At 43.5% G+C, this 20,614-nt stretch overlaps 2 protein-coding genes and 2 non-coding genes across 6 annotated transcripts in view; all 4 read right to left on the minus strand.

Annotated features, from left to right (window-relative positions):
* Positions 1 to 1,342: 1,342 nt before the first annotated feature.
* On the minus strand, positions 1,343 to 8,917 carry tomm20a (translocase of outer mitochondrial membrane 20). The gene is made up of 5 exons (XM_061039379.1): positions 8,729 to 8,917; positions 4,099 to 4,145; positions 3,929 to 4,010; positions 2,185 to 2,327; positions 1,343 to 1,799 (listed from the first exon to the last, which is right to left on the minus strand). The coding sequence occupies exons 1-5, from the start codon at positions 8,844 to 8,846 to the stop codon at positions 1,755 to 1,757; spliced, it is 435 nt and encodes a 144-aa protein (XP_060895362.1). The 5' UTR covers positions 8,847 to 8,917; the 3' UTR covers positions 1,343 to 1,754.
* LOC132976239 (small nucleolar RNA SNORA14) lies at positions 1,986 to 2,119 on the minus strand. The gene has a single exon (XR_009673391.1). It is a non-coding gene; the product is annotated as a small nucleolar RNA SNORA14 (small nucleolar RNA).
* On the minus strand, positions 3,459 to 3,592 carry LOC132976240 (small nucleolar RNA SNORA14). Its single transcript, XR_009673392.1, has one exon. It is a non-coding gene; the product is annotated as a small nucleolar RNA SNORA14 (small nucleolar RNA).
* Positions 8,918 to 9,542: 625 nt separating the features above from the next.
* The window catches only part of arid4b (AT-rich interaction domain 4B), a 53,014-nt gene continuing 41,942 nt past the window's right edge, over positions 9,543 to 20,614 (minus strand). The window contains exons 17-24 of one of the 3 annotated variants that reach the window (XM_061039381.1): positions 17,806 to 17,988; positions 16,928 to 17,012; positions 16,350 to 16,476; positions 15,024 to 16,193; positions 14,815 to 14,943; positions 14,071 to 14,286; positions 13,835 to 13,981; positions 9,543 to 11,898 (exon numbers count right to left, since the gene is read on the minus strand). In XM_061039381.1, the coding sequence (XP_060895364.1) occupies positions 11,747 to 11,898; positions 13,835 to 13,981; positions 14,071 to 14,286; positions 14,815 to 14,943; positions 15,024 to 16,193; positions 16,350 to 16,476; positions 16,928 to 17,012; positions 17,806 to 17,988 (2,209 nt within the window). In that variant the 3' untranslated portion in view covers positions 9,543 to 11,746. Of the gene's footprint in view, positions 11,899 to 13,834; positions 13,982 to 14,070; positions 14,287 to 14,814; positions 14,944 to 15,023; positions 16,194 to 16,277; positions 16,477 to 16,927; positions 17,013 to 17,805; positions 17,989 to 20,614 lie in introns of all 3 variants that reach the window. The other 2 variants (XM_061039380.1, XM_061039382.1) reach the window with 2 other exon arrangements.

Here is a 20,614-nt window from a genome sequence, read left to right on the forward strand (position 1 = left end):
TTGGAAACCACTGAGCTAACAGCTGTTAGCAGTCTGATAGTAATGACTCATCACAATCTCTACATATTAATGTGATATTAAAACTGTTTGATAAGTCTTAAAGGGAAGTTAAAGTTGTTCAGGTCACTGATGAAGAACAGTTTTTTTTTAAATATTCTTTATTTAACATTTTCAGTGAACAAACAAACATTTCACAATGACTCACTGTAGCATATTTAAAAAATATAACAGAAAACAACAAAACTAGTTTATAATAACCTGACAGAAATTAAAATAAATACATATAATTTAATGAAATACATTTAATTAAATTAAACTGGCTTTAGTTAATCTAATACTCTAAGTGAATCTTACCTGGTGGCCAGACTCGGTATTGCAGCATCACATGAAGCCTTTTTGATTTAACCATATATTTTATTTGACATTTTTTCCACAAACCTGTATTCACTGTGTTTATATTTCCATCTTTTATTTCCTCTTAATATTGATATTTATATTCAGGTCACTCCTTTGACTCCATGACGACGAACAGAAATAAAATAATAGTTCAGTGTTTCTGTTCTTCTAAGTAGGAGGAGTCAGGTTCTTACTGGTCGACCTCCTCACAGCTGCTCTCTTTATTATATTTCTCTCTCTCTTTTTCACCGTCTGTCCATGGAGCCCGGTCCCGTCCTGGACTCAGACAGTGACATGGCGTTATGGAGAGGCCTGTTCCTCGCTTGGTTTACTTTGTGATGGCGTGCAGTCTTTGGTATCCCTCAGTGATCCTCTCTCTCTCTCTCTCTCTCTCTGCAGCCTGCAGGGGACGGAGAGTTTATTTACAGGACAAGCTGCCAGCGGTGCTCTCTGAACCCCACCGCCCCCCCCAGCTCAACCTCCAACACAGTCTGCTATTTCTCTCCTCTGCCTCCCCAAAGGACACGTTAACGATCTCTCTCTCTCTCTCACACACACACCACATTTCTGGGCCAGCGTTCAGTTTTCATTTTTCTCTCCTTATTGAAGAAAACCTACCTACCTACACCCCCCCAACGTTTCCTGACAACCTGCAGGCCGGGCTGCTCTGGCCAGCAGCTTTTAGAAAAGCAGCTGCAGACAGGGATAAAAATAATTACAGCTGTTTGTCTTCCAGGAGACTCGCTCTCGAGCTATGAGCTGCTCCACTTTCTGCACCGTGAACACATCGAGTCCTCCTGAGAATCATTCATTAACACAACCAGGGTCAGGAAGAAACCTGAGTGACACCTTCATCCTGATCCAAACATTTAAGGAATCCAGATGTTTTTAAACTCCACATGTGCACCACTACTGCCATCTACCGGAGAAAAGAAACTGCACAAGCTTTGAGCGTGTTGACAGGTTTTATTTTTAGGATTTTACACACAGAAATAAATCCAGACAGAAAACCTGGAATAGAAAAATAACATTGAAGTGACATAAAGACAAGAACATTTGAGTTTCACTCTGGACTATTTACACATCTCAGCGATGTTCAGAGACTTTACACGTCTTTGTTTACACCGAGGAGAATCAGCAAAACAAAAAAACTCAGACAGGAAATAAATAAAAAGGAGATATGGATGGAAGGAGATGATAAGAGATGGAATGTGACTTCTCAGAGACGTCGCTTTCTTCAACCTCCGAGTGTCCTGACAGCTGATGTGCAAAGGTTGAGCGGTGTCATAATCAGGCTAACACAGGCCACACACACACACACACACACACACACACACACACTCCCTCTACAGAACCGTTCATTCCACGTCGTCTTCTGATAAAGATGCCGTGCTGACGAGTCGCTGTAAAACAGAAGAAAACATTGTTTTCATGTGATCACGTTCACCTGCTCGTTAGCTGCAGAGTCGGTTTGTTCAAAAGATTTTAAGTCAGACATAAGAACATCAGGGCGCCGGTGGGCTAGTGGTGAGTGCGCACGCCCCATGTACAGAGGCTTAAGTCATCCAAGCGGAGGACAAGCTTCATGTTTCTGTCTTAGAGGTGAAATAACCGAGAGCTACAGACACTCAGCTCTCAGCTTTGGATGATTCTAAGATTGATCTCGCACCCTCTCTTGTCCCAGAGACCACACGAGGAGACCGGGGGGTTTATGAGGGTGCTCTCTAACAAACAAACAAACAAACAAACAAACACGTCCCTGATGTTTCCCCTGTGCTCCATGCTCACCTGGCTGATGCTGGGCAGTTTGGTGAGCAGCATTTGGAACACTGGAGGAGGCAGCGTCTGCTGGAGGACCTGCAGCAGCTGCTGAGGCTGACCACACACAGCGATGGCGTTGGTCAGGTGGTCCACCCCGCTCTCAAACTCACCTGGAGGAGGGTCACAAAGGGTTAAGTGGACTTTAACATGAACAGAGGTGTAGGAGAATTATAAAGAGAGTTGGTATGAATCATTATAAAGTATGAAAGAAACCATCAGTAAGATCTGTAGTGAAGAAATGATGAGACAGCTCTCTCTAATGTTTGAATGAACTGCAGTACCCATTTTCACCACTAGGTGTCAGAGTTACATTCTGTAACTGTAGAGTCGTCTGCTATGTTTCATCTCATCCTTTCTTTGAAACCATGGCAACAAACAGAAGTCCTGAGCACCAACCGGTGGTGAGTTTCTTTTTAATAAAAACTCATCGGAGCACTGAGGCATGGTCAGCTTTGTTTCAGCTCGAAAAATCTTTACATGTAATCGACTCAAAGAGAGCCAATACAGAATATTACATAGACTTCAGTGAACACCACAATTTTTAAACAAAATGAATCCTCAGATCTCCGCCCTCTGTGTGAAGTGTAAAAAAGAAGTAGCAACTTATTATCACTGTGTTTGGGAATGTCCCTTAATATCCAGGTATTGGAAAAATGTTGCCCAGGAGCTTGGCTTAATTTTTCACAGCACAATAAAACTAGAGGCAGCATTGTTTCTCCTGAACTTACCTACGCAACAGTTCTCTCTATCAGCAGGACAGCTCGTTCTAAAGGGTAAACTTCTGCTCCTAGTGAGGCGATGTATTCTGTTTCAGTGGTACAGAGAAACATTTAAGGTTTTTCCTATGGAACACCTCAGTGCTAAATTAAAGGGCAATAACAACCTATTTTATAATATTTGATAACCCTTCACAGATTATCTTCCCACTGATCTGGTTGGCTTATTGCAGAAAGGGTGCCCACACTTTATCTTACAGACACATCATAGTCATGTTTTTCCCTTTGACATGTAATGTAGGTAGATAAGATTGTATCTGATGTGATATGTTATTATTTTTAAATATATATATTTATTTTTATTCAGTAATTTGGCTGTCTGTGCTGTCTTGTTCTGTGTTTGTTATGTTAAAAAAATTAATAAAATATATATTAAAAAAATAATTAAAAAAACCTCATTGGAGCGTTTACGCCGACGTTCACCATCACAAACTGATGTCGCCGTTATTCTGACAAGCTTCATGTTTCTGTCTTAGAGGTGAAATAACCGAGAGCTACAGACACTCAGCTCTCAGCTTTGGATGATTCTAAGATTGATCTCGCACCCTCTCTTGTCCCAGAGACCACACGAGGAGACCGGGGGGTTTATGAGGGTGCTCTCTAACAAACAAACAAACAAACAAACAAACAAACACGTCCCTGCTGTTATTTACGTTTCAGATATCAGAGTGACGGTCGAGGTCATGGATTAAGAAAGATCGTTGAAGACGCACGGCACACCGATAGCCTAGTGGTTAATGTGTGTGATGCATGTACAGGTTTGAATCCGACCTTTGACCCCCACATGTCATTCCCCACTCCCTGACTCTTTCCACTCTCCTCTCTCTAAATAAAGCAGTGCTGCAGACTCAGACTCAGTATGTGGATCTGGTCTCTCTGGGTTCCTGTAGTGGATCCTGAACCTTCTAAACTTCATATTTAAACTCTTCACTCACCTTGTGATAAGAGCTCCTCTCCCAGCTGGATTTCCTCCAGGAAGAATTTCTGCACCGCTTCAGCGTCCTTCAGGTCCGGCAGCTTCAACGTCGACAGACACAGAGGGGTCAAAGATACAAACTTCAAGAAATAAAACTAACTGAAATTAAAGGGTTAACGTTCATCTCACCTTCGCCAGTCCAGACTGATCACCAGAAACATTCTGCTTCCTCCGACCTGCCACAAATAAAAACACCTTCAGACTTCATGTGACCGTGTGACCACATATGATTCAACATGTAGAACTAACAGAAGTCTATACATTCTAACAGATATAAGTCTACACACACTAACAGATATAAGTCTACACACACTAACAGATATAAGTCTACACTCTAACAGATATAAGTCTACACACTCTAACAGATATAAGTCTACACTCTAACAGATATAAGTCTATACATTCTAACAGATATAAGTCTACACACTCTAACAGATATAAGTCTACACACTCTAACAGATATAAGTCTACACTTTAACAGATATAAGTCTATACATTCTAACAGATATAAGTCTACACACTCTAACAGATATAAGTCTATACACTAACAGATATAAGTCTACACACTCTAACAGATATAAGTCTACACACTCTAACAGATATAAGTCTACACTCTAACAGATATAAGTCTATACATTCTAACAGATATAAGTCTACACACTCTAACAGATATAAGTCTACACTCTAACAGATATAAGTCTATACATTCTAACAGATATAAGTCTACACACTCTAACAGATATAAGTCTATACATTCTAACAGATATAAGTCTACACTCTAACAGATATAAGTCTACACACTCTAACAGATATAAGTCTACACTCTAACAGATATAAGTCTACACACTCTAACAGATATAAGTCTATACATTCTAACAGATATAAGTCTATACATTCTAACAGATATAGGTCTACACACTCTAAGAGATATAAGTCTACATTCTAACAGATATAAGTCTACACACTCTAACAGATATAAGTCTATACATTCTAACAGATATAAGTCTACACTCTAACAGATATAAGTCTATACACTCTAACAGATATAAGTCTACACACTCTAACAGATATAAGTCTATACATTCTAACAGATATAAGTCTACACTCTAACAGATATAAGTCTACACACTCTAACAGATATAAGTCTACACACTCTAACAGATATAAGTCTACACACTCTAACAGATATAAGTCTACACACTCTAACAGATATAAGTCTACACACACTAACAGATATAAGTCTACACACTCTAACAGATATAAGTCTATACATTCTAACAGATATAAGTCTATACATTCTAACAGATATAAGTCTACACTCTAACAGATATAAGTCTACACACTCTAACAGATATAAGTCTACACACTCTAACAGATATAAGTCTATACATTCTAACAGATATAAGTCTACACTCTAACAGATATAAGTCTACACACTCTAACAGATATAAGTCTATACATTCTAACAGATATAAGTCTACACACTCTAACAGATATAAGTCTACACACTCTAACAGATATAAGTCTACATACTCTAACAGATATAAGTCTACACACTCTAACAGATATAAGTCTACACACACTAACAGATATAAGTCTACACACTCTAGCAGATATAAGTCTACACACTCTAACAGATATAAGTCTACACACTCTAACAGATATAAGTCTACACACACTAACAGATATAAGTCTACACACTCTAGCAGATATAAGTCTACACACTCTAACAGATATAAGTCTACACACTCTAGCAGATATAAGTCTACACACACTAACAGATATAAGTCTACACACTCTAGCAGATATAAGTCTACACACTCTAACAGATATAAGTCTACACACTCTAACAGATATAAGTCTACACACTCTAACAGATATAAGTCTACACACTCTAACAGATATAAGTCTACACACTAACAGATATAAGTCTACACTCTAACAGATATAAGTCTACACTCTCTAACAGATATAAGTCTACACACTCTAACAGATATAAGTCTACACTCTAACAGATATAAGTCTACACACTAACAGATATAAGTCTACACACTCTAACAGATATAAGTCTACACTCTCTAACAGATATAAGTCTACACACTCTAACAGATATAAGTCTACACTCTAACAGATATAAGTCTACACTCTAACAGATATAAGTCTACACACTCTAACAGATATAAGTCTACACACTCTAACAGATATAAGTCTACACACTAACAGATATAAGTCTACACTCTAACAGATATAAGTCTATACATTCTAACAGATATAAGTCTACACACTCTAACAGATATAAGTCTACACACTCTAACAGATATAAGTCTACACACTCTAACAGATATAAGTCTACACACTAACAGATATAAGTCTACACTCTAACAGATATAAGTCTACACTCTCTAACAGATATAAGTCTACACACTAACAGATATAAGTCTACACTCTAACAGATATAAGTCTATACATTCTAACAGATATAAGTCTACACACTCTAACAGATATAAGTCTACACACTCTAACAGATATAAGTCTATACATTCTAACAGATATAAGTCTACACACTCTAACAGATATAAGTCTACACACTCTAACAGATATAAGTCTATACATTCTAACAGATATAAGTCTATACACTCTAACAGATATAAGTCTATACACTCTAACAGATATAAGTCTACACACTCTAACAGATATAAGTCTATACATTCTAACAGATATAAGTCTATACATTCTAACAGATATAAGTCTACACACTCTAACAGATATAAGTCTATACATTCTAACAGATACAAGTCTACACACTCTAACAGATATAAGTCTACACACTCTAACAGATATAAGTCTACACACTAACAGATATAAGTCTATACATTCTAACAGATATAAGTCTACACACTCTAACAGATATAAGTCTACACACTCTAACAGATATAAGTCTACACTCTAACAGATATAAGTCTATACATTCTAACAGATATAAGTCTACACACTAACAGATATAAGTCTACACACTAACAGATATAAGTCTACACACTCTAACAGATATAAGTCTACACTCTAACAGATATAAGTTTATACATTCTAACAGATATAAGTCTATACATTCTAACAGATATAAGTCTATACATTCTAACAGATATAAGTCTATACACTCTAACAGATATAAGTCTACACTCTAACAGATATAAGTCTATACATTCTAACAGATATAAGTCTATACATTCTAACAGATATAAGTCTACACACTAACAGATATAAGTCTACACTCTAACAGATATAAGTCTATACACTAACAGATATAAGTCTACATTCTAACAGATATAAGTCTACACTCTAACAGATATAAGTCTATACACTAACAGATATAAGTCTACACACTCTAACAGATATAAGTCTACACTCTAACAGATATAAGTCTACACACTAACAGATATAAGTCTACACACTAACAGATATAAGTCTATACATTCTAACAGATATAAGTCTACACACTAACAGATATAAGTCTACACACTCTAACAGATATAAGTCTACACTCTAACAGATATAAGTCTATACACTAACAGATATAAGTCTACACTCTAACAGATATAAGTCTATACATTCTAACAGATATAAGTCTATACATTCTAACAGATATAAGTCTACACTCTAACAGATATAAGTCTATACATTCTAACAGATATAAGTCTATACATTCTAACAGATATAAGTCTACACACTAACAGATATAAGTCTATACATTCTAACAGATATAAGTCTACACTCTAACAGATATAAGTCTATACACTAACAGATATAAGTCTACACACTCTAACAGATATAAGTCTACACTCTAACAGATATAAGTCTATACACTAACAGATATAAGTCTACACACTCTAACAGATATAAGTCTATACATTCTAACAGATATAAGTCTACACACTCTAACAGATATAAGTCTACACACTCTAACAGATATAAGTCTACACTCTAACAGATATAAGTCTATACACTAACAGATATAAGTCTATACATTCTAACAGATATAAGTCTATACATTCTAACAGATATAAGTCTACACTCTAACAGATATAAGTCTATACATTCTAACAGATATAAGTCTACACACTAACAGATATAAGTCTATACATTCTAACAGATATAAGTCTATACATTCTAACAGATATAAGTCTACACACTAACAGATATAAGTCTATACATTCTAACAGATATAAGTCTATACATTCTAACAGATATAAGTCTACACTCAGTGTTTGGATGGTTTCTTGTTTTTAATGAACCCTTCAGCACAGTTTGACCTTTTGATTGACTTTGTTTGAATTTATAAAATGTTTAGGTTTAAATAAAAACATTGAAGGGTTAAGGTAGGTTTTTTTTAACCACGTGTTACAAGTTAAACACGTGGCTCACCCTAACGTGTTATTTTACTTTGAAAGTCTCCACAGGAAACACATCCAATCATATAAATAGTTTTTATAAAAGGCGACAGAAACATTTAATAGAATTATGAACACTTTTATAAAAACAGAATTATTAGTCAGCTACAGAATAATACTGTTAAAACTGAAGTCACGTTTCTTAAACGAGTTATCGCGAGAGTAGGACAATTAAGATAAAGTGAATGTTTCTCTCCTTTTCTCCCTCAGTCATCTAAAATAATGTTTTAAATCACATTTAGACTTTAAGTCAGACTTTAGATTCATTTAAATGAATGTTTGTTATTTAACCTTCACGCTCTTTCAACACTCACGTTCCCGCAGTTTGTCTTTAAATCTCGGGTCACTTCTTCTCTTTCTGTCGAAATAAAAACAATAAGCGATAAAAACGGCTCCACACAGTCCGACCAGCAGCGCTCCACTCCGGCTCATGTTGAGGACAGCACGACGACCACCACGCAGCAGCTAACCGTTAGCCTGTTGCTAAGGAAGTGGGCGAGCGGAAATCATGCACGACGCATGCGCATTGTCGACGGAACAACCGTTTTATTTTTATAAATAAACTTTACTGAGAATTGTCTTTTTTATGTTTAACTTGCAGAAACGTTAGGGGACCTGTCGTTATAACTTTTATCATTTATATGAAAATAAAACCTACGGAGTCCCTGAAATCCCAAAAAGTAAAACAATCTTTTTGTTCTGCGCACAAGACAGCAAGACGCATGCGCAATGTCGACGGAACAAGCTTTAAAAAAACTTTACTGATATTTGTAATTTTTTAGTTTAACCTGCGGAGACGTTAGATCAGTGTTTTCCAAAGTGTGGCTCCTGACCCCGCAGGGGGACGCCAGCAAGGCCGCCCATCAGACCCTGAAGGGCCCCGTCACAGGACCTTTCAGGGGCCAAACTAATGCAGGTCTGGGTTCCACAGTGGGCACTAAGGGGGTCACAGAAACCTGGAGGGACTAATCTGTGTCCTGTTTCAGTTTAAGAATTACACTTTGAAGAACACCAGATTATAAAAATATAAGAATTCATTTTAACTGTTGATTATAAAAGACGTCTCCTCTCGTCTCGCTCTCAATGAAACGGCGTGGCGGTGGACAAGAAGTGAGCGGACTCAGCGAGTACTTCACAAACTATGGCATTTATTTCAAACAGAGGCTTCTGCTTTGCTTACATTTTTACAATAAATTACACATCGACCATCATCAGATGAGCCTAATAAATACTATCATTTCATCAACGAGCTCCTTTACTCTCTTCTTCTATGACCTTTAAAGTTTTCATACAGCTTCAGCATCCAAACATCGCCGTCCTCCAACGAGCTCCAAAAACAAACTAAACAAGAAATAAAAAAGAACGTAAAAGAAGTGAAACATCAGGAAACATGCTGTCACTCTCAGTATTTACACACTAACTACACTTCAACCTGTACACGAACGTACACGTTATTTATTAAATAGCTCAAACACGGCTCAATATACAAATGTAGAACAAAAGCAAACAGTTACATCGTGGTACAGCGAGGTCTGTACAGAGAAACATTTACAAGATGTTCAGCTCACAGAACACAACCAGACTTTTATTTTGGTAGGGATGAGACAGGAAATGGATGCAGATAATGAGTGAATAAAGTTCATGTTGTTGAAACACTGGATTCAGCGTCTTCGTACGGCTACTGTCGCTTTAAGAGAGTCAGCTGTTCATGATGTCATCGACCAAAACAGGAAAACATGTTTTTAAAGACTGACGACACGAAGAGCTGACGAGTCGACTTCAGGTGAGTCAGGTGATCCAGCTCGCCTTAAAAACTGATAAAACCCATCAGACTGTCGGCCCGCTCGCCCACGTCGCTCGCCCACGCCGCTCGCCCACGCCGCATCCAGTGGTTTCTGAGGAGCCTCTGATTGGACACGAGGATCAGGATTAAAAAGTGGCGTCCGTCCTCAGAATGCCCCGTGGTAACGAAAAGGCACTACAGTATCATTCCACGTTCAACCATCGAGTAGATGGTCCTAAACCCCGCCCATAAACACCTGTGAAGAGCCCCGCCCACCACGTGAGCAGCTTTGTTTACATGAAGCAGAGATGTTCCCACACCGCTCGTTCACAGCTCAGTTAATTAATGATGACATCATCACACAAACAAACCCTAACCCGAGCAGCTTCCTGTACAGAGAGCAGCTTCCTGTGAGCAGCTTCCTGTGAGCAGCTTCCTGTGAGCAGCTTCCTGTACAGAGAGCAGCTTCCTGTGAGCAGCTTCCTGTACAGAGAGCAGCTTCCTGTGAGCAGCTTCCTGTGAGCAGCTTCCTGTACAGAGAGCAGCTTCCTGTGAGCAGCTTCCTGTACAGAGAGCAGCTTCCTGTGAGCAGCTTCCTGTACAGAGAGCAGCTTCCTGTGAGCAGCTTCCTGTGAGCAGCTTCCTGTACAGAGAGCAGCTTCCTGTGAGCAGCTTCCTGTACAGAGAGCAGCTTCCTGTGAGCAGCTTCCTGTGAGCAGCTTCCTGTACAGAGAGCAGCTTCCTGTGAGCAGCTTCCTGTACAGAGAGCAGCTTCCTGTACAGAGAGCAGCTTCCTGTGAGCAGCTTCCTGTGAGCAGCTTCCTGTACAGAGAGCAGCTTCCTGTGAGCAGCTTCCTGTGAGCAGCTTCCTGTACAGAGAGCAGCTTCCTGTGAGCAGCTTCCTGTGAGCAGCTTCCTGTACAGAGAGCAGCTTCCTGTGAGCAGCTTCCTGTGAGCAGCTTCCTGTACAGAGAGCAGCTTCCTGTACAGAGAGCAGCTTCCTGTGAGCAGCTTCCTGTACAGAGAGCAGCTTCCTGTGCCGGTCGGTGTCTGATTCTGTGTTTCAGCCGTGTGGGAGACATTTCCCTCTCTGCTGTTGCTATGGTAACACGTCTTCTTTTGACTGAGTGTGGACAGAGACACGTGGCACGGTCACATTTCCTGCGTCCTCGATGCCAGTGTTCCTCGAACGCCTCGCGGTGACACGGCGAGCTCAGACTGCACGGCGCTGAGCACACAGACTGGAATCATCCCCCAGCAGAACTACTTCATCAAATGGAAACAAATTATTGCTCGCAAAAACAATTCTTAGAAATGTTCAGTAAGCACTAAAAGACAAACGAGCGTCTTCCTCCACGTCAGTCAGCGTGCAGAGGAAACAGTTGAAGATAGAAAATAGTGCTTGTTTCTCGATTTGTCTCTGGTCTGGTTTTTGTGCCCCAGTAGTTAAGAGTCTGCAGGTCAACTCGTCCGTCCAATCGGAGGGGAGAAGGGGCGGGGCCCCGGCTGCTGGTTAAGTGCTTAGTGCGGCGTGTTAGTCTCCGTCCTGTCACCTGCACTCCACTGAAACACCAGAGTTCTGAGACGAGGACGACGAGGAGGACACCGGGGGGTCGGCCAGCGTCAGCATGACGGCTGCGGTCAGCGAGCTGGAGGACGGCGAGGACGAGGAGGAGGAGGAAGAGGAAGCAGCCACGGTGCCTGAAGGTCGGAGACAAGAGAAGGTTAGAGACGTGATTAGACAGAGGAACGCTATTCTCACAACAAAATATCTAAGACCACTTCAGGAGGGGGGGGGGGGTCTCCTGAGGGGGGGGGTCTCCTGAGGCTCCTCTATATGTGACAGACTTGTTTTGATATTTGATGGATCTGATTCTAAAGGAGTCCTCAGAGACAGAATCAGAGACAGATTCAGAGACAGAATCAGAGACAGAATTACAGAATCAGAGACAGAATCAGAGACAGAATCAGAGACAGAATTACAGAATCAGAGACAGAATTACAGAATCACAGAATCAGAGACAGAATCAGACAGAATCAGAGACAGAATCAGAATCAGAGACAGAATCAGAGACAGAATTACAGAATCAGAGACAGAATTACAGAATCACAGAATCAGAGACAGAATTACAGAATCAGAGACAGAATCAGAGACAGAATCAGAGACAGAATCAGACAGAATCAGAGACAGAATCAGACAGAATCAGAGACAGAATCAGAGACAGAATCAGAGAGAATCAGAGACAGAATCAGAGACAGAATCAGAGAGAATCAGAGACAGAATCAGAGACAGAATCAGAGACAGAATCAGAGACAGAATCAGAGACAGAATCAGACAGAATCAGAGACAGAATCAGAGACAGAATCAGAGACAGAATCAGAAAGAATCAGAGACAGAATCAGAGACAGAATCAGAGACAGAATCAGAGACAGAATCAGAGAGAATCAGAGACAGAATCAGAGACAGAATCAGAGAGAATCAGAGACAGAATCAGAGAGAATCAGAGACAGAATCAGAGACAGAATCAGAGAGAATCAGAGACAGAATCAGAGACAGAATCAGAGAGAATCAGAGACAGAATCAGAATCAGAGACAGAATCAGAGAGAATCAGAGACAGAATCAGAGACAGAATCAGACAGAATCAGAGAGAATCAGAGACAGAATCAGAGACAGAATCAGAGAGAATCAGAGACAGAATCAGAATCAGAGACAGAATCAGAGAGAATCAGAGACAGAATCAGAGACAGAATCAGACAGAATCAGACAGAATCAGAGACAGAATCAGAGACAGAATCAGAGAGAATCAGAGACAGAATCAGAATCAGAGACAGAATCAGAGAGAATCAGAGACAGAATCAGAGAGAATCAGAGACAGAATCAGAATCAGAGACAGAATCAGAGAGAATCAGAGACAGAATCAGAGACAGAATCAGAGACAGAATCAGAGAGAATCAGAGACAGAATCAGAGAGAATCAGAGACAGAATCAGAGACAGAATCAGAATCAGAATCAGAGACAGAATCAGAATCAGAGACAGAATCAGAGAGAATCAGAGACAGAATCAGACAGAATCAGACAGAATCAGAGACAGAATCAGAGACAGAATCAGAGAGAATCAGAGACAGAATCAGAATCAGAGACAGAATCAGAGAGAATCAGAGACAGAATCAGACAGAATCAGACAGAATCAGAGACAGAATCAGAGACAGAATCAGAGACAGAATCAGAGAGAATCAGAGACAGAATCAGAGACAGAATCAGACAGAATCAGAGACAGAATCAGAATCAGAGAGAATCAGAGACAGAATCAGAGAGAATCAGAGACAGAATCAGACAGAATCAGAGACAGAATCAGACAGAATCAGAGACAGAATCAGACAGAATCAGACAGAATCAGAGACAGAATCAGACAGAATCAGAGACAGAATCAGAATCAGAGACAGAATCAGAGAGAATCAGAGACTGAATCAGAGAGAATCAGAGACAGAATCAGACAGAATCAGAGACAGAATCAGACAGAATCAGAGACAGAATCAGACAGAATCAGAGACAGAATCAGACAGAATCAGAGACAGAATCAGAGAGAATCAGAGACAGAATCAGACAGAATCAGAGACAGAATCAGAACGACTCACTTTCCCGCTCTTTCTTCTTCATGCGTTTCCGCCGCCGGTCGATGGACGCCACCTCAGACTTGAGGGAGAGGTAGTGGTTCCTGATGTCCTGCAGCTTCTCCTGAAGGAACGAGATCCTCTCCAGGCTGCTCATCTTCTCCAGGTCGGCTACGAAGGACGGAAACACGCAGGTTGAAATCAGGACAGAAAGCGATGTGATTGGACGATTTAAAGCCGGCTTCTCATTGGACACTTACACATCTGGAAGCTCCACTTGTAAACACGAGGAGATCTCCCGTGGCTGTCTCGGTGCTCGCCGTCGCTCTGCTTGTGGTACTTATGGCTCGAGGGAGGAGATCGTCCGTGACATTTAGGCGAAGCGGCGGTCTTTACGTCTGGCGTGCTGTTCTTAGGCGCCGTTGGTTTGGCGATGGTCTCGACCACGGACTGGTCCTCGCTGTCGCTGCTGTTGGCTGGAGGAGAGAAGGGAAGGTGTGATCAATTAGGTTCTCTGGAAACGCCTTTTATGACATTCGAAAAATGGTAGTTGACTTCCTGTTGACATTACACGATGACTTCCTGTTGACATTACACGATGACTTCCTGTTGACTGTTTTGTAGTTCTCGTCATGTTCAACATAACAACATTTCATGTAGGCAAAAAAAAACTATTAGTAAAAATCAAAAGGGGGCGCCGTTGAGCCATTTTGCCTCACACTGGTACAGAAACACAGAAACACTATCATTTATATTTCACACTCTTCACATTAAAACCTCAAATCAGTGATTCATTTGTCCAAAGGAAAACCACGACTAACAACTCCTTTCATTCCAATAGGCTCCTCCCACCCACAGTGCTCAGGCTCTAATTATTTTATATTCAAACTTTGATGATTGTAAATCTTTGTCACGTTTTAAAGGATCCTTACAGAGATCGTGTTTTCACAACGCTCAAGGAGATGAAAGAAACCGCTCTGTGAGGACGCCGTCTCCTCTCTTACCTGACTTCCTGTTCTTCTTGGGAGGCACGCCGAGGCTCTTGCGGTTTGGTTTGTGTTTCTTTGCGGCGGTGGCGGCGGCAGTGGCGGCGGCGGCCTGAGATTCTTTCTGACGCTTCTGACTGGCAGACGCTGAAAAGGAAAGGCAGAGACGGCGGTGAGGAACAGACGTTTGTCTTCTAACTTTGAAAGATTTGAACCGTGCTCGGTACCTTTGGACTTGTGCTCGCCGTCCTGCTGGCTGCTGCAGCTGCTGCTGCTGTTACACGACAGGCTGACGTCGAACACCTTGGAGGGGGAGGCGGTGCCCTCGTCCTGGGGGAGGTCGTGCAGCTCGCCGCCCAGACTCTCCACCTCCACCGTGCTGCTGTCCGTCTCGCTGCGCCCGCCAGCTGCTTCCTCCTGTGGCGGTCCTAGGGGGAGGGCGTCAGAAAGCGGCTCTGAAGGCAAGGCGGGGGGCAGCGTTGGTGGCGGGGAGGCGGGCGGCGGTTGAGGGGCGTCCTCCACGGCGCTGCCTCCTCCTGACGGGGACTCGGGCGTGGTTGGCGGCGTGTTGAGCACAGAGTTGCTGCCGCTGCTCGGGAACTCCTGCAGTTTGTCGTTCTCCATTGGCTCCTCTGACGCCTCGTCCTCCGGGCCGCCGCCCTGCTCGCCGCTCGGGTCCTCCAGACACGAGGGCATGGGAGGTGGCGGTGAGTTGGCCTCCGTGTCCGAGTCAGAAAACAACTCTTTGAGGGTCTTCTTGGGCCACTGCGCCTGGATGCTGGACCACACGTCCTTCTGACCTTTGGAGCGGACCGCCGGCCGCTCCTCCACGGGTCCCGATGGTTTCGCTCTTTTTTCAGGAATCTCCCAGAATCCCGCCTGTCGGCCCGCTTTGCTCTTCTCCTTCATCCCGTTGTACTTCTTTGAAGGGGGACCTTTGTTTTTTGGCCGACTGCGCTCGCTCTCGCCCGCCTGAGACTTGGTCGCCGCGGTGCCTTCGTCGTCTGAGCTACTGCTCTCGTCCCCGGGAGGAGCGGGCGCTCGTGGAGATCCGGCGGGGAGCCAGTCGGCGCTCCGGGTGCTCCTGGTCTTGGTTTTGGATTGTCCTTTAGGGGGTCTCTCTGCTGCAGGGTCAGACTTCCTCTTCCGGCTGCTCGCCTCTCCCTCTAACTCGGGTTGGCTCCTTCGCTTCCCGGCGTCCGAGCTCTCCGCCGCGGCCGGGTCGAGGTTCTTTCCTGAGTTTGGGGGGGGTTTGGGTCCTTCGGGGGGGGGGCTGCTCTCCCAGCGCTCTGAGGTCTGTGGGGGCTCGGGGGCCTTTCTGCCTCTGCAGCCCGGGTGATCCTCTTCATTGTGCTCGTCGTCGTCATGCTCGCTCTCGTCTGTGGACACCTCGGAGGCTGAAACAGAAGAAGAGTGAGAGCGAGACGACAGGAAGCGCGTCACAGAGTGAGCGAGCGCTACAAGCTAACGAAGGTTGCTACCTTGCAGGCCATTGAGGATAGAAGTAATTTCTATAGACTTGACGGGAGACTGCTGAGTCCCTTTGTCCTCACCCTCGTCCATCTTGGAAAACACATCCTGACTCAGGCCGTTTTTGGTGCGTGGGAGGCGGTTGGGCGGGCCGAGCACATCTCTGTCAGTGAGCCTCTCCAGACGCTCGCGCTCCCTCTCCGCCTTGTTCTGAGGGGACAAACAGTCAGAGGTTAACGTCCTCCAATCAAAACCAGGCTCAAGTCAAACAGTTAGCCCGCTGCACGCTCAAACTGAAGTACATCTAAATCAACTAATATCAAACAGAATCAAATGAGCACTGATGCATCATGGGGGATGTGATGTACGCAGGCTAAAGAAGTCCAACGCCATGCAAGAGATCTGCGTTTTTTTGGTTCAAAAGAAAGCAAACAAACAAACTCATAGGCCCACCCAGGTGCATGCTGGTCCTCTACCTGCCTCTGGTGCCCACAGTGTTACAAAACATACGAATGCAAAACTACATTTACTAAACAAATAACAAAAGAAAATATTACCCAAAATCTATTCTAGATAAAGAAAACATGTAGAATAATTAAATAAACAACAACTCCCAAATATCTAAATACAAAAACTAATTCAACAACAATTAAACTCTCACCTTTATTTTTTTGCGGTGTTTTATTTTTTGTACGTTCTTATTGGCCGGACGCACGATCTTATCCGCTTTGATCCATTCATCGTATCTGAAGAGAGAGGACACAGGGGGGGGGGGGGGGGGGGGGGGTTGGTGAGTGGCTCAGATCTCAGGTCTCACAGCACCCAGCACACCTCTACTGTCTGACCCCAGCACACAGGAAGTGTTCCCATGGTGTAATGTGGAAACAGACAAACCTTCACGATGAAGAAAGAAACAATATTTAGAGCGAGCACCACACATCATGTTCCACACAGTTCAGCACCACGGGAGCTACGAGCTACGTTTGGGTCGTATGAGGAGAAATGAAACGTTTCACGACATCGCACACGACACACACAGAGAACATCCCACTGTCTTTAGAGTGCTAGAGGACCACACAACGACATGAGACAATGAGATGCTGGTTGCACTAGTTAACCTCCGTGTCATGGTACCCTAACACTCTAGTTAGCTCTGCTTGAACCCTGACCCGCTGGGGAGGGGGGAGAGGGTCGGGAGGTAGAGGTGAGTGAAGCAGCTCACATCAAATTATGAAGCTTTGAAAGAGTTCAAATTGAGGCTGTCTGTGGAGTTAGAGACAGACAGCTGGGGGACAGACAGACAGGGGGTTCAGTCAAAGTGTGGAAGCTGAGGAATGATCCACATCAAGCCCAAAACTCAATTCTGTTTCTGCCACTAGATGGCGCAGTGTTCTCCACAATCAGAGTACTGACTGAAGCAGAATTGGGAGGAAGGGATGTAGGACACCTGTGTAGAGGTGGTCCCTGTCAGATTAAATATGTCTCTTTTTTCAGGGTGAATATAGACGTTAGGTGATTTGTCCCCAGGTCCTGTCTTACCTGACGTTCCAGCCACAGTAGTGCACCAGGTAGAGCACCTCTCCCCCCTCCACGTCTGCCTCTTTCACAGTGGCCTCGTACGTCTTCAGATTGCGGCCTCGCCCATACCTCACCTGCACCTTCATCCCCGGGGGGTAACACTCAAACTCCTCCCCTTCCTGACCTTCCTGACTGCTGTCATCCCTGCAAGAAAAACAGTTCAGCACTTCCTGGCCCTAGGCTGCCCCACAGAGCCCCCGCCCACCCCCCCCCCCCCCCCCCCGACCCACCCCACTGTTTCCCCCCAGCCTCGCTGCCTGCTTCCTGCTTCTAATCAATCTGCCGCCCCCTCAGCGTCCCTGACCCGTTACAACTCTAGACCCTGACACAAACATTAACTTCTTCTCTGCTCTACTGTAACCTTCAGCAGCTGATCACAGAACAGTTAAACATCATTCATGAGGATTAACTCTACAGTTAGCTGGCTAACACACACACACACACACACACACACACACACACACACACACACACACACACACACACACACACACACACACACACACACACACACACACACACACACACACACACACACACACACACACACACACACACACACACACACACACACACACACACACACACACACACACACACACACACACACACACACACACACACACACACACACACACACACACACACACACACACACACACACACACACACACACACACACACACGGTGTGAAACAAAGTAGCCACAAGGGGGAGCTAGAGGGAAACAGTCAGGAGATGTCAAAGCTGGAGGGCGGTGCAGTGAGTGGTGTGAGGTGCGGGAGCCACAGGAGCCACAGGGGGCGGGTTAGCGCGGCGAAGAAGCACGCAGGCAGCGCAGCAACTTAAAGCAAGACTACGGCGCCCGGAGGAAGCACGGTGAGCAAGATCCAATCAGCTGCCAGAAAAACAACGACCACAACAACAACAACTGCTCCACACAATCCTCTGAGGGAGTTGATGGCCGACTCTGAACAACAACAACAAGAAGAGGAGGAGCCACAGGACGCTCTCTCAGACTGCTGACTCATCGTTTCTCTACGAACATCAGGCGCTGTGTAACACGCTTAACGTGAGGAACAAACACTTGAAACTGTTTGAAACTGTTTCCATCAACACAAAGTTACCTCTCCTCAAACGTTGAATCAATCAGCTGTTTGATGAACTGACACAAACTTAGAAAGTGATTCAAACCTGTGTGGATTTTATGTTTCCCTTCTTTTATGGCTTTCAGATTGTTTTGGGTCATTTACACTCAGGTGTATTTTTACCTGTTCAGGTGTGCAGCAGGACAGAGACAAACATTCATCATCACTTTGTTTCACATTTTATTTCCAATTATGTTCTCATCATTCTTAAGTTTTTCAAGTTTTCAGAGTTTTTAGACTTTTCCCTCATTGATGAATATCTAATGTTCCTCATGTCTTTCAGGAGCCACCTAGTGTTTAAAATGTGTACTGCAGTCTAAATTCTAAACATCATAGAGAGCTGTCTCCCCCCCCCTCTCTAGAGTCCATGCTCACACAGGTCACCATGTGGTGGACTCTGAAGCTTCAGTGTTTATCCAGCTCTGCATGGGTCTGTAAACCTTTCTGTGTTCTAACCTCTCTCCATTTTTCAAAAGCATCTCCAATATTGATCCTAGTTTGAGCACGTTTCTGCTCGTGGAGCTTATTAGAAACATGCAGAGGCTTTTTAGGTCGGCTACAATCACTTCTATCTGAACCACTTCTCTTGCCCGCTTCCATCGCTGCAACACCTGTTGGTTTGACCTGATAACTGCTCTCATATCTGACAAACCGAGGGGCGTCCAAAACGGCCGTGTGGGGGGTGTCTTAAAAGCGCCTACCTTCTCTGGTCCAAACAAATCCAGAGCATTCAGGAGCAGAATCTAAAGTTAGAAGGAGGACATACTGGCTGCTGCATTGTTGTCAGAGAAGCCAGCACTTCAACATGTTTCCTTAATGATCAGATAGTAAGATACCTTTATCATCTCACTCTCTACACATCTCACTGATTGGACCTTTAAATACAAACATATTTTAAAATGCTGCAGTGTTCGATGTTCATACAAAACATGAGCTGCAAATTGTAAAACACAAGCACCTCGCCCGATGAAGCTCTGGCACCGAAACGTTGCCAATAAGTGTTTGTTTGTTTTTGATGGACACATCGCTCTCCTCTGCACCGGTCTTATGAAATGGATGTGCAAAGTTTGCCTTGAAATCTGTTCAGCGTCACTCGTTCACATCGTCTGTGAGGATCAGGAAACGTATGATCAGCATGTTGACAGCAGGTGACACTGGAGAGGTATGAACCGCCATCAAGTTCAAACACACAAACATCACTGCATCACTCTATGACATCATTTGTTTCAGCTTCAGTCAGAGAGACAAAGAGAGAGACGTGTTGATGCAGCTCAGACAGTGTGCAGGAATTTGGGGGGGGGACTCGAACCAATGGCGGCTGCAAAGAGGACTACAGCCTCCGTACATGTGGCGCAACATAACCACCACTAGTTGGAATCATCGTTTTCTAGCCCTGTAGTCCAAATGGGTTAGGGTAAAAACCCAAATGACCCTAAACACACAGAGAGAGAGAGCGAGAGAGCGGGCGAACAAGGATCCAGAGAGAAACAACCAAACCACAAAACATCCAACTCTCTCTCTCTCTAAAGACACTGAAGCCTCTGAAGCATCTAGTGTGCTAATGCATCGGTGACAACACTCACACACACATGGAACATTTAATCAAGCTGAACATCAAAAAGC

Source organism: Labrus mixtus, chromosome 6 (genome assembly GCF_963584025.1).
Source record: "Labrus mixtus chromosome 6, fLabMix1.1, whole genome shotgun sequence".
Classification (NCBI taxonomy): domain Eukaryota; kingdom Metazoa; phylum Chordata; class Actinopteri; order Labriformes; family Labridae; genus Labrus; species Labrus mixtus.

Excerpts from the sequence above, each read along its gene's own strand:
- tomm20a (XM_061039379.1), bottom strand. The coding sequence starts at position 8,846 with ATGAGCCGGAGTGGAGCGCTGCTGGTCGGACTGTGTGGAGCCGTTTTT. Across the intron at positions 2,328-3,928 it reads AGAGGAGCTCTTATCACAAG|GTGAGTTTGAGAGCGGGGTG; the intron begins GTGAGTGAAGAG and ends ACCCTCCTCCAG. Across the intron at positions 1,800-2,184 it reads AACTGCCCAGCATCAGCCAG|CGACTCGTCAGCACGGCATC; the intron begins GTGAGCATGGAG and ends TCTGTTTTACAG.